Below are 15691 nucleotides of genomic sequence, written 5' to 3' on the forward strand. Positions count from 1 at the left end.
CTTGGGAAGGGATGAGGGACAAGTAAATGTGTCAGGCTGGAGCTGACCCTCTGTCAGTATTGGGCACACCTGCTGAGGGAGCAGGGTGCTCCTGCACCGTCCCACTGAGCCTCAGCCCTGGGATTGTACTGTCTTTAGTAGGAAGTGAAGAACTATGCTTGGAGAAAACTGGAGCACCTTGAAAAACATCTGTAGATTCTGGAGCCAGGAACTTGATAAATAGCCTGGCGGCATTAGCTGGCTGATCCCCAGAATATGGTCCAGACACCTAATTCCTGCTGAGCTCTGTCTCAGCTGTACACCCAATCTCTGTCCAGCCCCCAGACTTCACGTGGGACTCCTCTGGACCTGGGGATTTTTGTTCCTCCTCTGAGGCCAATACTTACTTGCTATATATGTGTACTTGTGTGTGTGTTGTTGTTGTTGTTTCTTTTTAATAAGTGTCTTTCCTGCAGACTCAGAGGACCACAGAGAGGGATTCGTTTGCATTCCCATTGCCTTTAATTTCCTTGTACCACATGCTCCCCTGAGGCCTTCAGAACCTCTGCCCAGTCCCTTGTATGTGGGGCTCTTAATGGGTTGAGAGAAAAAGATACCCAGTGCAGGTCACAGGACCTGGAAGCAGGAGGCGGGACCTCCAGCTGGGGCCGACTCCGCCCTGAGTGGAGGAATGTGGAGCTCTCAGTAAGGCGCCAGACTAGAAACTCCCAGAAGGAGGAGTCCAGCCTGGAGCTAGGGTGGGGTGTGACTCCTATGCCCTTTTTAGATTCTTGGATTTCACCAAACCTACCTTAGGCCAAGACACTTTTCACCTTTGGGAGACCAGCAGCCTCTCCGTTCTGCCCAGTGTACATCGTAATCAGCTGGATGTTTATCTGTCTCTAGCGGGGCGTGGGCCCTAGGAGACCCTTGTGTACTGTGCTCCTCCCAGCCCCCCTGGACTCAGTATGAGCCGGCATTGCCTCGTCTGAACAGGGAAGATGTGTGTTGTGGGCCTGAGCTCACACTGGACCTCAGTGTCTGCCAAGGGCTGGAGTTGGGCAGGCTGCCAGGAGAGCCATGTCTTCCAGCCACCCTGCTATTTACACAAAACCTAGAAAGAATGGGAAAAAGAGGTTCAAGGGCAGAAATTTGGCTAGATAGGTAGGGTCAGAATAGGAATGAGTGGATCATTAGTGGGAGGCAGATCTAGAAGTGAGGCTTCTGTTTCTGATTTGGAGGAAATTTTTTAATGGTTAGAACGAAGACTTGTCAACTTAGATTTTCTGGGGAATGTTCTCTTTGTGCGAGAAAATCTGTCTATGTGTTGAATCAGAGTGGTGCTTCCCTCACTGAACCTTGAGTACCCTTGGGAGGGAAGAGAGGGACACTGAATCCTGGGCCAGAACCTTCCCTGCCCCCAGTCCTGAAAAGCTGCTGCCACAGTGAACGGAGGACACCCCAGGGCCCAGATCGTCTTTTCTGAATCTGTCCCAAATAGCTTTGTGCCCAGATAACTGACACCTCTGGGCTTGGTCTCCTCCTGTCTGCCGAGGGGCCTGGGCTTAGCAGCCAGTCATCCCAGCTTCATGGTTCTGTGTCCAACAGACTTTGCTTTTCCCCTGTTAGGAATGTCTCTGTTTCACTGCTGGGCCTCCTGGGTCAGAAAGTGGACATTATTCTCTGCCCTCTGCCCTCATCACGAGCTTTGGGAACCAACCAGGAGAGGGAAAGAAGGAGCCCTCCAGGTTCCTCCCCAACATCTCCCCTTGCACTTCCTCCCAGCCTCACTCCATGTCCTTCTCTGTGGTGACCACCCCAGGAAACATTGTGGAGCAGCAAGGAATAAAAATTTTGGGGGGTGGGAAGCCCTGGTCGGTCACACATCAGATTAACCGGTGTTTAATTTGGTGTTTTGTGGGATTCCTACAAGGCATTTCTTCCTGAAGATTCAGGAGACTCCCTTGTGTGCAGGATGGTAAGAGTTCAGGGCCTGTGTTTCTTTTCATTAGCAGAGGGGATGATGGCCTTTATTTCATTTGTATCATTTTGTAATAAAATACCAAATTCTGTCAGATGAAAAGGGAGTAGAACCTCTTAAGAGGAGCAAAAAATAACCTCTGAACTCCATTGGTGAGTGGAGGAGAGACATGGCTGTCATCTTTGAACATCATCTGCCCAAATTTTTTCCTGAAGTGACTCACATTCTTCTGATTGTAAGATGCCAATTTATTGCATAAAACTTGGAAAATAGTGAAAAGCATAATAAGATTAGACATTAGTCCAGAGAGTGGCTGCTGAAATTTTGGTATATCTTCGATACTCAGTTTTTGATAATGATTTCTTTCCAGTTAGCTTTGTAGCATAGGGATTCTCCATTGCTAAAATGACTTTGCAGTTTTCTGCATTCTAACCTTTTAAAAGCTGAGGTTTTTACTTCTGTTTCAATATGTCAAATTAATATCTTCTTAATTTCTGGGTCCTTTCCAAGGGTCTCAGAGGCACTTTGCTTAGTCCTTTTGGGACAGTTTCTGGTCACTTTGTTGGAGAATATTCTCTGCCTGTTAACGAGCAGAGGCAATGAGACTGGAGCGAGGTGGTCACCTACCGAGGTCCTGAGAGGTGTGCTGGTTCATGGGCCCTCTGCTGAGACCTGGGTCCCTCGAGTCTGCCTGCAGAGGTAGTCTTCCCATCAGTATTATTTTTATTTTGTGAGCTGGACTCCCTGGCATCAAAACTCTGCCTCTGCCTTGTTGTGAGACCTTGGCAAATGATGAAGACCTTTCTGTCTCAGTTTCCTTATCGCAAACTGGTTATAGTTAGAGTGTCTACCTCATAGGGTTATCAGGAGATTCAGTAAGTTAATAATATGTGTGTTTCTTAGACCAGTGCCTGGCCCAGGCCAGTGTGCAGTAATTGACAACTGCTGCTGCTGTTCATACTCAAGCAGATGCTTGTGCAAATAATTCCAGCCTACTAGTGAGGCTGTGAACTTCAGGGCAGTGGCTGTGCTGTTGGCATTTTGTATCATTTGTGTAGCCAACAAATGTTCCACTGAGCTTTCTGGTGTACAAGGCACTGCACCAGTTGCTGAACGGAGATGAGCAGGTGTGGCCCATGCTCTGCATGAGCTCACGTGGGAAAGGGATGGAGCAGACATGCTCATGGGTCAGCCATGCTGTACTGAACCACGAGTCAGACCAGGAGGACCATGAAGGTCAAGGCTGGATGGGGCTGGGGCCAGCTGGGAGAAGCTGTTCTGCAGCTTGACCAGGAGGATGGGTGGGAGAAGCATGCATTTTTCCTGGAGTGCACACTCTCTCTTCTGAGAGAGGGATCAGCTAAGAAAGCCATAAAGGGATTCGGGCCGAGCTATGCCTGCCCCACCTTCTCTGAGGCTCTGGACTCAGCTTCTTCAGGGATATCCCAGCAAAGCTCCCAGAACCAGCCCAGGGGGGCAGGGCATGCCCGAGGCCTCTTCTCTGGTCTGTCAGTGGGGTAGCATGGAGGCCTGCTGCTGTCATACTTGAGTGAATCTATTGCTTCTCTGGGGCTGTCTTTAGGTTTAGGTGACTTCACACCCAGGCCTGATCCTGTGCCCATGTGCTTGCATAGGCCTGGCCCTGGCAAAGATAAGCCAGGTCCCTAAGTGACAGGAGCAGACAGGAGCAACAGCTCCCATCTGAGGTGGTGGTGCTTTCCCTTGAATGACTAGGGTTTCTATACTGATTTCAAAAACAGCATAATCCTAGATGAGGATTTAAAAAGATTGCCAGTGCTAGAATGAAACTGAAGTGAATTGTTCCAGTGGCTTTGCTGAGACCCTGAGAAGTAAAGTGACTCACGAAAGTTTATGCAGAGATGCAGTGATGGAGGCTGAACCAGAGTTGGGGTCTTTTGGCTCCGGACTCAGTGGCTTTCCTCTGAAATGTGCTAGCAAACCTTTGCTTTCCTAACTTTGCAAGAATCCGCAGCGATTCTGTGAAGGATGTTAGATGAGCCTGCCCAAAGCCGACTGGGCCTTGGGCATTCCATGCTGATCTTGTTGACTTCAGCCTGAGCTTTAGAGAGCTTGGAGAACTGCCTTGGTTTGCCTGGATGTTCAAACATCATTTGAGGAAGAGTCCTCAAAACACACCACTGTGAATAACCAAGGTGACAAATCAAAAAGTCCATCCTAGGCCCACCCTCAAACCTATAAAACTCTCTTGTCCCCAGACCAGAAGCAGCCACCTCCCCTGGGGACTTGTTAGAAATGCCAGTTCTTGAACCCCACCCCATTGCTACTGGGTGAGAAACTCAATGTGTGGAGTTTAGCAATCTGCATTTTTAACAATTCCACCAGGGATAGGATGATGCTGAAGTGTGAGGCTCCCTCTCTCAAACATCGCTCAGAGCCAGTGGTAGCTGCTGGCTTTTTTTGATTCCTCGATTCTGAAATCCACTTTCTATCTTCTTTCAAGAGACCATTCCACACTCCAGCTTGCCATTTGGGCACACGCTGGGGGGTGGAATGGAAAACCAGTGACCCCATGCAGCACAAACTGTTTGCCTTGGCGGGTTTGCCTGGACTCGGAGCCAAGATGCAATCAATTCTAATGATTGACTTTCTTTAAGTGATTCTCCTATTCTTCTCTGCCTCCCACTGGGGAGGTGGGGGAGGGACATGGTGCTTACTGGGCCCATGCCCCCACTGCCAGGGTCACCAAGACACACGCCTTCCCCAAATAAAATCACACCAGGCAGCACTTTGCTCTCAAAGTGGGGTTTTCATTTTGCACCATTAACTTAAGTCAGTGGGGATTTAACACAATCCATGAAATCAAGCAATTAGGCAGCGGGATTCCGGATGGCTGACATTGTTGCTGCTGTGCTCTGTGTGTGTGTGTGTGCACGCACGCGTACGTGCATGTGCGCGCACGTGTGTAGTGAGGGTCCCCTCCTCCATAATGTTGCAAATTCCACTCTTCTGCCTAGCCCCCTCCCCCTTAAGACCCAAGATGTCTGGGATCCAGAAAACAGGACTTCATTAAATAATTTGCCCCAAATCAGGAATGTTTTCTACATCTGCTGTTTTTTTGTAAATGAGAGGAAAAGCAAGCTGCTTTCAATCTTTCTTGGGGAGGATTTTGTTTTTATTTTTTATTTGGGGGTGGGGGTGGGGAGGAACATATGTCCTATAGTCAGTAAATGCATGTAAGTATGCAGTGTGCGGTTTTTGGTCAGGGGAGAGAGTCTGAGTTATTGTGACCAAGCGCAAGCTCCTCTCTTTGCTATACGAATTAATGATGCCAAACATTGGCTCCTGTTGGGAACAGAGAGGTCTTTTAAGCTGCCATTGCAGGGCCTTTGTCCCTAGAACTCATTTGGGCCCTACTACCTCAAAGCCAGAACTTCTGCTGAGTGCTGGAAGGAGGCTGCAATTCCTCACAGCCAAACCCTTATTCAGCGCTGTTACCAAATCTCATTGCACAGTTGGGTTTGGAGATGGCACCTTCTGCCTCAGGGCCACCAGCCCACCCCAGAGATCTGTGAAAATGGGACCAGGAAGGAGAACATTCTGTCTTCTGTGTGTTGCTCAGTGAGGTCTTGCTATCTGACAGGCATTTAAATCTGGAAGAAGGCTGATGCGTGGGTGCCCACCTGTGCACCCCTTCCTGAGCCAGGCTGCTGGTAACAGGCAGGCTTTGTAACGAGTACCAGGTCTCTTCCCTGTGAAAAGCTTACTCTTCTGCTTCTGAGAGCTTTTATTTATTCTATCTATCTATCTATCTATCTATCTATCTATCTATCTATCTATCTATCCATCCATCTATCTATTTTAGTGTAGAGGGGACTTCATTCCTCTCTGCAAGAGAAAATGATTTAGGGAAAAAGCAACTCACCCGGTATCGGGATGTGTGGTCTGTTATCTGCCACAGGATGATTGTTCCTTAGCACCACTTGGACAAAATGTATCCAGGTGCTGCCCAACTGTCTCCAGAACCTGAGGGACTCCACTCATGTCCTCATGCCCCTGGCTCAAAGGTGCTGTGAAAGAAAACAGGGGGCTGTGGCCTAGAGGCAGGGGGGCAGGTTTCTCATGTAGCAATGAGAACCTCCAGCTGGGTGACTTTGGACAAGTCACTTCCTTCTGAGCTTCAGTAACAACAGGTTTAACATTCCTTCCAGTTCTAATAATCCAAATTCTACTACTTGTGATAGAAGTTAACCAGACTGATTTGTTGGTGTGATCATTTTGCTACATACACACACACACACACACACATCAAATCATGTGGTACATCTGAAGTTAATGTTATATGTCAATTATATCTCAGTAAAAAAGAACATTAATTTAAAAAGCAAAAAAAAAAAAACCTAAATTCTAACATTTTTATCTGAAAATTGATGAGGATTGACTAGATTTGTTTGCTGCCCCTTCCTACAAAAAGTGGTTGAAAAAGCAGAATTCTTAATCAACAAAACCATTTTGAAACCCTAACACAAATAGCTTCAGTTGAAGGGAGAATGGAGAACTTGGAAAAGTAATCTTTGTGTTTCCTTTAAGATCTCACATTCTGTGATTAATTTATATTTTATATACATTTAAGCTCTTTACTAGACGATAAGCTTGTTTAAAATTCGGGGTTTTTTTGTTTTAAAATAAAAGCAGCTGAAAAGTAATAAAAGGTTTTAAACAAAAACTTCAGCTCCTACCCCAGGCTTTCCTAACTCCTACAATCTAGGGGTGATTGTTTTCAATTATTTTAGCTATTCTCTGTGATATTTAGCAAAATGAAGTAGATTGCTTTCTTATAATTTGATTTCTTAATTTTTAGGCATTATTTATTGATTTGCTGGTATTGAAGCTCTTCCCACTTCTTCCTATTTTTTCCAATGCAGTTATACTATACTAACTTGGTATATACTATACTAATTTGGTTAAATTAGTATTCATTGTTTAATTTATTATAATTATGTCAATATTATTTGCAGCTGAGCATATACTATACTGCACTTACATTTATTTACTTTTGTTTTTCCTTGAGATAGTAATTGCTGCTTTTTATTTCCCCAGTTCCTTCTGCTCATATTATGATTCAACCCCAAACTTAATTGCCAGCAAACATCAGGAACCTCTTTCCTGTCTCAGTCTGGATGATTGAGTTGTAGGCTTGCCATACAGTTATTCTAGAAAAACCATGTTAAGACTTGCATTGCACTGTCTTCTTCTGCATTTTTGTAGAGCACATCAAGTCGTTTCCCAAGAAGAGATACCTGAGAGATAATTTTTCTTTTTTTAACCATTGAATGTCTGAAGATGTCTTTATCCTACTCATACACTGATTGATTGTTTGGCTCAGTATTGAATGTGGGGATTTTAAAGGTGTTCATGCATTATCTGCCATTATTTAGTGTTACTGCTGGTAAATCCAATCATTTCTGATACATGACCCTTTGCATTAGATATAGACTCTTTTATTCTCTAGAGGATGTAAAAACTTCTCTTTATCCCTAGTGTTTCTAAATGTCATGATTCATTGAGCTGAGCATGGCTTAATATGTTCATGTTCTTCATTTCTGGAAATTTTTCATGTATCTTTCCTTTGGTATTTTCACCTATTTGTTTTCTTGATTTTCTCCTTCTCTAGTGTCTTTTACTCAGAGGTTGAAATCTTTGGATTGATCCTTTGTCTTATCTTTTATTTCCCATCTCCTTGTTGTTATTTTTCATTGTGTTCAGCTTTCCAGGAAATTTCTTCAACCTTTTCTTAAAGTACTGGTATTTCTTCTCATATTTTAAATTTCCAAACAAATATTCTTTGAACATTTGTTTTAATAGCTTTCTGTTCTTGTTTCATGATACCTAATATTATCTTTTTAAAAAGTTTTTGTGTTTGGGCCTCCCCTGGTGGCGCAGCGGTTGAGCGCTGGGCTGTGAGACTGCCCACAGCCTCTGCAGTGCTGGTTCATTCCCTGGCTGCTGGCGAGGGTCCCACCAAAAAAAAAAAAAAAAAAAGTTTTTGTGTTCCCTACATTGCTTCTGTTATCTTTGAATTCTTTTTTTCTCTTTGCTTTGTATGCATATCCTGTTGTCCACATTTAGAAGTTTTCCTTAAATGCCTATGGATCCTTGACTGTCTACTTGAAATTAAGAGTAAAGCACTAAATTGGAAACTCTGTGTATATGCATGACCTGGGTCTCATTTTAGAGTTTTTGTTGAGAACTATTGGTCTTTCTTTTGGGCTATTTGTTTCTTTAGAGAAGAATCTTTCCATTCCCTGACCAGGGGATACAAATGTAATGTTCTACAATGTGTCTTACTGTGTACTAAGTGGACTTGCATTTCATCTTCTGGGGCTCCTGCAGCAGCTCACCACCCTGTCCTCCTGGGCATGTGTCTGCTGTGTCCCATGGTCTGTCTGGTTCAGCCTTTCTGTATAGAATAAACCTCTTGGCTGCTTCTGGAGTTGGTGGGGGGCAGTCACTTGGATTCACGGAGCAGGCCAGTGGATCAAAGTGTCCTTATTCAGAATTTGAAAAAAAAAAGGAAATAAAAAATCCCCAAAACAGTTTCTGTATTTAATACCACCTCTGTAATGGAGTTCAGAAGAAGCTGGTGCCCCTAATTTGTGAGCATTTCAGGGTCCTGCAATGTGAATCAGCTTGTTTCTTACTATCATCTCTATCTGCAAGCAACTAGGTTTCAACTTTCCCTCTCCCTGTCAACCAGCTTCTACCATCCATTTGTTTTCTATTATACTAAACATTAATAAGTTCTTGTTTCCTTTCTCTTGCATGTGTTTATAACTTTTTTTAAAAAAACTATAATTTCAAACTTCAGGAAGGAGTGGAAATGATTGTATATGTTCATTCTAATATGTCTGACTGCAAGTGGCTGGTGGCAACCCCTCAAACATGGTAGGAGCTTGGTGGTTGGTAGCATGACATGCCTTTCCATTTTACCCGTGACCCCACTGGGTATTAACTCTCTGAAATTCACTCTTACCCTTTTGGGTCTTGGCTCTCACAGATCATCAGTGACCCCTAAGTCAAGTGATCTAGTCTCATTCACCCTTAAACCCTGCAACATTTGAGATTTCCCCCCATTTGAAACAACTTTCTGCTGCTTGTTCTTTTTTTTTTTTTAAGATTTATTTATTTATTTATATAAGCACTGGGTACAGTCAGAAGCGTGGGAGGTTGAGAGAATTCACCAGAGCCAGAGTGGGGAGCAGAACAGGCAGATTGACGAAATACACTGCTGAGGGGAACAGCGGGCGCGGCAGGAGAGGTCTGCGTGCCATGTGGGACCCTCGCCGGTGGCCGGGGATCGAACCAGCACTGCAGAGGCTGTGGACAGCTTTGCAAACCAGTGCTCAACCACTGCGCCAAGCAGGGAAGGCCCTGCTTGTTCTTTTTGAGATGTCAAGCTGCCTAATTTTCCACCTTGGCCTCTGACGGACTTCCAGTAATTCTTCATCCTCTCGCTCCAGTGAAGGTGATTCCTGGGATCCCTCTTTCTCTTCTCTGTACTCTACTCTCACTATAATTACTATCTGTAATCAGAGAAATCACTGACTCAGTCCCGTCTCCACCCTTCCCATCGGATCCTTCTCACAATCCTGTAGCAATTCCACATTATATAAATGATTGGCCCTTGGCCAGTGCTTGCCTTATATCTGTGTACCCTGTCTGGTTTTTGGAAGAATGGAGGCACATTAGAATAAATAAGGAGGTCAGGAGGAAGAGATGATTTTGAAGAGTGTTGGTTTGGGCTAGGTATAGAGTTTCCTGTTCTCATTTTAGCCACAGAAATATGGATAAGCTTCATGGGGAAGCTACCAAGAAAGTATAATTTGTGTGCAAAACAGTGGTTTGGGTGACCGAAAGTGGAATAGAACTGTCTACCTGAATGTATTTTATGATTTCTGAGAAAGACCCAAACAGCCCTTTACTGCAACCTCAAGAATTGGGCTTTTAATTTTTCTGGGCCTCCAAATTCTTGCTGGCAGTGAGCAGCAAGGTGAGAGATGGGAATACATTGAATGCTTGGAGTAGGTTGAGTTGTTGCTAAAAACAAAACAAAAGTGTTTTTGTTTGTTGCTTTGTTTTGCCTTAGCTCAGGGACCTGCAGTTACAGGCAGCAGAGATCAAGGGCCTGTGGCATTTGTGGCAGCACCCCCCCCTCCACCCCAGGGAGAGAAGGGCACCTGAGAGGGAAGAGATGATTGCAATGTGGGGGAGCTGTTTTTGGCCATGGGCTTCATTGGCTTTCCAGGGCCGCTGAGCACGGACCCTCTGGGTGGAGCTCCACCAGACTGGCAGTCAGACCGCACCATACACGTCACAGATGGAAAACTGAGACTTGGGAGCTCAAAACCAGATTTTGTGGTCATGCAGTTAGAACCCAGGACCCTTTACTTCATTCAGCTGCTGTCTCCTGGGGCTTTCCTCCCTGCCTACCACCATTTGCACTGCAAACTGTGAACACAGTCCACGGGCAAAATCCTGGGGGTCCAGGCATTTTCAGCACAGTGGGGGCTGCGGGGAGGCAGGGAGAGGAAGCGGTGATCAGTCCCAGGCTGCTCCTGGGCCAGCATCCACCCTGGTCCCTGCAGCCCCTGGATGTGGCATGGTGGGGGCTGCGCACATATCCACAAGGCACGGGGAAATCAACCTCGAACGGCTAATCGCCTATCCAAACATTGTTGGTAATCTGCATCCCTAAAATAAACCCTTGAAAGATGGAAAGATGTTAGTAATTTCTGGCCATATGTGCCTCCTCCTTTCCTACTCTCCCCACCTCAAAAAAGAAAGTGAGCCAAATGGCAAGAAATAAAGAGCTTAATGCATAACACATTTCCATCATTTGAGCTACCCCCTCCCCTCGCCGTTCCCCCCACCTATGTAAACTAAATTCCTTTACACGGTCATGGCAAAGGAACATTAATTTTTGATTTGAGTTGTGATTAAAAGCAACACAATCAAAAGAATGAAATAGTTTCCACTGAAGCAATATCATTTTAAACTGAGTCATGGTATAGTAGGAAAGAGTGTGGTCTTTGGGGTTCGGTGTGGGTTCTAGTCTTGATCCTCCTATTACAAACTGTGGCCTCGTGTTGTCCGTACTTCATCTGAGTCCTTCTCCTTGATTGTAATAAATAACGTTGATGCCTTCTTGACATGGTTGTGTGAGCATTGCTGGAATCACACACAGAGCACCTACCCTACCCCGGCTCATGTACGCAGTCCAGCTGGTGGGGGTGCTCAGTAAATGGTGATTTACTTCTCCGTAGAAAAGAGGGTGCCCACATTGTCAGCTGGCGCATGCCTTCATCTGTCCTGATGATGTAAGTCATTGCTCTTCTCTCAATGCTTGCTTCTCAGCCTTTGACTTTGGGGACTCGCTTGGGACTCATCTAACGCCGCCACTTCTTGGAGGGTCTTGTGAAAGGAGCAGTATTGTTCTTACTGCCTTGGCCGCATGCAGTACTCTTTGCTGCCTTTTGTTGATAAGTGGTTTCGCCAGCCCTGTTTGCTGTACTTTGCAGAGGGGAGGCAGAGATGGAGACTTGGCGTTGCCTCAGGGTGGGCAGTGAGTCTCCTGCAGCTCGTCCATTGCTCAATGCTATTAAGAGCTTCCCTCATTGGGCCTCCCTGGTGGCGCATGGGTTAAAGACAGCGTATCAAGCTATTGCCAGCCAATGCAGCACCAGTTTGATTCGCCAGCCAGCCAGGGAGGTGACCCACTTGGTGCAGCAGACCACTCCTGACTTGCCTGCTGCTCCCCTCAGCAGTGTATTTCAGTAGATCTGTCTGTTCTGCTCCCCACTCTGTCTCTGGTGAATCATCTCAATGCCCCCCACCCCCAGCCTCTGGCTTACACCTCAGTTCTTGTATGCATAAATAAATAAATCTTAAAAAAAAAAAAAAAAAAAAGAGCTTCCCTCATCAATGAGCCACAGGCCAGAATAGGTGAAGTCTTTTCTTAAGTGAACAGGCCCACACCAGCTACAAGGTCTATAAGCCAACAGTGGAAACCGTTAGGGAGTGGACCTGTTTGGGCATGTCTGGGGTGAGGTCTCAGGGGGGTGGTTTTTGCTACTTTCTATTTGCTGCGTGCCCCCCTGCTGGTCCCACTACATCCTGTCAGTGGTGGGGGTGGGGGCTTGACATAATCAGAAATGCTAGTCAGTGGCTGGTTAGGGTTGGGGAGAGAGTTAAAGAAGGAAACTCTTCAGCCCACTCCATGTGTGCTGGGAAGACCACCCCAAGAGGTCAAGGTTAATCCTCAGCAAGAGCATTCTGTTTCTTCCTGCCCAGTTCCTAAACCTTCCATCACCTTTGGGAGTGAGGCATTTCTTAAGAGGTACCAGGCCTAGGATATCATATGGACTTAAGTAGGCGTCAGTGTCTGGAACTCTTTTTGTAAGAATTTTTTTTTTTTTGTAAGAAAATGAATGTGGCAGGAGCACGTTTAATTTACTGAGTAGACACATTCGTTCAAAATTTGTTCCTAGAATTTCCCACTCTTTCTTATTCTTGGGCTTACCAAGGGTGTGTTTTTTATCCAATTAAATATTTAATCATAAAACCTTCACAAATGCAGCTTTGCTGGAGTATCTCTATCAATCAAGAGGATCCATTTCACCATTTACTAAGTCAAATCACTTTTAAATATGGGTGAAACTAGAAGAGGGTCTGATCTTTTCCCCCTACTTTCTTTGGTCCATTTAGTCACACTACCTATGTTTTGCATCCATTCTCAATAATTTTGCAACCATAGTCAGCCATGGATTACATGGCGATTAAAAGGGCACATTCAGACATGGGTTTACGTTTAGGATTAGCGACTTCATGCCAGTAAACTTAACCCTTACACCTCAGTTATCTCACCTGTTTGCGGGGGAATAATTGTACCTTTCTCATGACCTTGTTAAGTTTAATTGAGGAAATGCATGGAAAATACTTAGCATATTTCCTGGCACGCCATATGCTTTCGTAATTGTTAGCTACTGTTATTGAGTTTAGATTCAAGACATTCCTCATGAAAGCTTTGAGTTATTAAAACGTGAGGGTTTGGTCATTTTGAATTCATGAGGATTCAGAGGATATCCAAATTATCTGGTGACTAGCATCTAGAAAATGATCTTCAATCTCTTTATAAGCATCTGGGGCCAGTCCTCGTGGTCTGGTGACGGCAGCAGCATGTGTTCATTTCCAGGTGATAGAAATGTCTCCTCCCGAACTGTTCTTCAGTAGGCCCCCATAGCCATTACTAAAGTATCTGGTCCACATGTTAAAAAAATATTATTAACACAGGGTCTGCAGAGACAAAGAAAGAGAAGGCAGTGCTGGTGGGTGTGCTGGCTTTCCTTTCTGCATGGGTTGTGCTGAGAACAGAAGCAGCCTGAAGACCATGTTAAAATTGAGGAGCACCCGAGAACATCGCCAGGACCTGCTCTGATTTGGCAGAAAGCCAAAGTAGAGTTTGGTTCTGTGTGTTCTACTCTGGATGGAACATGAGGGCGCCGTTAGTTGTTGGTTCGTGGCACCCTGGCGGGGACTCTGATTTCTCCAGTGCTGATGGGGGCATTGATATTGGGAGCACCTAATCATGATATTTTGAAGTGCTTGTTAACTTTCCCTTGCCAGCTATGCACACATAGATCCTATCCTGTTAATAGGGCCCAACTTTCATGGAATTTTGGGTCCTGTGGATGCTAACAAGAAAAACCAATAATTTTCTTTTAAAAAAAAAAAAAAACAAAAAAAAACAGGACCTCCCTGGTGGTGAAGGTGGTTGAGCACAGCGCTAGGAAGCTGTCCATAGCCTCTGCAGCTTGGGTTTGATCCTGGCCAAACGGGGAGTTACTCACATGGCACGGCAGACCTCTACTGTCTCACCCGCTGTGCCCCTCAGCAGTGTGTTTTGGTCAGTCTGCCTGTTCTGTTTCCCACTCTGTCTCTGGTAGATCCTCTCACCCTCCTGCACATCTGGCCTATACCTCACTTCTTGTATACCTGAATAAATAAATCTTAAAAATAAAATAAAATAAAAACAATTCAGGATAAGTTTTTCCTTTGAATGCTGAGGTCGAGAGACCAGAATAGCATTAGATTATGTGAATCCATTATATTGGATTATATGATCCGCTTCTTTTAAAAAAATCATAGATACATTTATTTTATTAATGAAGTACCCTTGTTTTACATTTTTGTTAATATTTTGACAATATAGGATTTCTCCCCTAAGGTGTGGTCATCGTAGCTCTCTTACCACCTAGTCCTCCACCATACTCCATTGTGCTCTTCCCCTCCCTGCTTCTCATCCTTCCTTCCTGCCCCTCTCTCCTCCCCTCCACTCTGGGGTGCCTCAGAACACCCAAGTCAGTTTTCAAGGATTGGTTTTATAGATTGTCTTTGTCTGACCCTTTGTTTGGTTTCTCTATATTCCACATATAACTGACACCCTCTGATGTTTATCCTCTCCTCTACCTTATTTCACTAAGCATAATCCCTTCCCTCCATATTGCCACAATGGCATGAGTTTCTCTCTTTTGGTTGCTGAGTAGTATTCCACTGCGTGTATCTACCACATCTTCTCTGATCCTCTTCTCTTAAAGCATTTTATGATGTTCTGAGTCATTGGATTTTAAAATTAAAACAATATCATTGAGGGCCCTCCCGGTGGCACAGCGGTTGAGCGCTGGGTTGCGAAGCTGCCCGCAGCCTCTGCAGCACTGGTTCGATCCCCGGTCACCGGGTGAGGGTCCCACATGGTGCGCAGACCTCTCCTGCCGCCCGCTGCTCCCCTCAGCAGTGTACTTCGGTCCTTCTGCCTGTTCTGCTCCCCGCTCTGACTCTGGTGAATTCTCTCACCCTCCTGCGCTTCTGACTGTACCCAGTGCTTGTATAAATAAATAAATAAATCCTTTAAAAAAAAAAAAAAACAGTATCATTGGGTCTTGAAATTTTGAGAATCTTAAGGCACCTATGGTAACTACTGAGACACCCTGAGAAACCTCTTCTCCACCAGCTATAATTCTTCCTCTCTTTCCTTGCTATTTGCTTTTATTTTATCCCCAGCTTCTGCTGTGTATTTGGGTTGTTTTAGATGAAAACTGTTTTCTAAAATGCTTTTTCTCCCCCCTTCTCTCCTTCCCCTCTCCTTGTCCTAACTACCCCTAGCACTGAGGATGAAAATCAAAGAAGTGAAAAAAGAAAATGGTGACAAAAAGATTGTCCCCAAGAAGAAGAAGCCCCTGAAGTTGGGGCCCATCAAGAAGAAGGAATTGAAGAAGCTCGTCCTGTACCTGAAGAATGGGGCAGACTGCCCCTGCCACCAACTGGACAACCTCAGCCACCACTTCCTCATCATGGGCCGGAAGGTGAAGAGCCAGTACCTGCTGACGGCAATCCACAAGTGGGACAAGAAAAACAAGGAGTTCAAAAACTTCATGAAGAAAATGAAAAATCACGAATGTCCCACTTTCCAGTCTGTCTTTAAGTGATTCTCATGGGGCAGGGTGGGGAGGGAGCCTTGGGTTGGGTGAGGGGTCGGGGCTGAACAGATCACCCTGAACCAGGGCCTACACACTCACTGCTCCCCCGTTGGTGAAGTACGCTGTCATCCATTGCCTTATTCCTGCAGCACCCCTCTCCCCCCCTCCATAGCCATGCTCCAGAACCCAGTATAGCCAATATTTAAAGCCGCACGCCCAG

General features: G+C 45.3%; 1 protein-coding gene across 1 annotated transcript in view; it reads left to right on the forward strand.

Moving 5' to 3' along the window:
* Window positions 1-15480, forward strand: part of SFRP1 (secreted frizzled related protein 1) — a gene marked incomplete at both ends in the record, with an annotated part of 43285 nt that extends 27805 nt beyond the window's left edge. Inside the window, one exon of the mRNA XM_084232836.1 lies at window positions 15158-15480. Coding sequence (XP_084088962.1) covers window positions 15158-15480 — 323 coding nt within the window. The remainder of the gene's footprint in view (window positions 1-15157) is intronic.
* Between the last annotated feature and the right edge of the window lie 211 nt (window positions 15481-15691).

The sequence above is a fragment of the Talpa europaea genome (genome assembly GCF_964194135.1).
Source record: "Talpa europaea genome assembly, chromosome: 4".
NCBI lineage: Eukaryota > Metazoa > Chordata > Mammalia > Eulipotyphla > Talpidae > Talpa > Talpa europaea.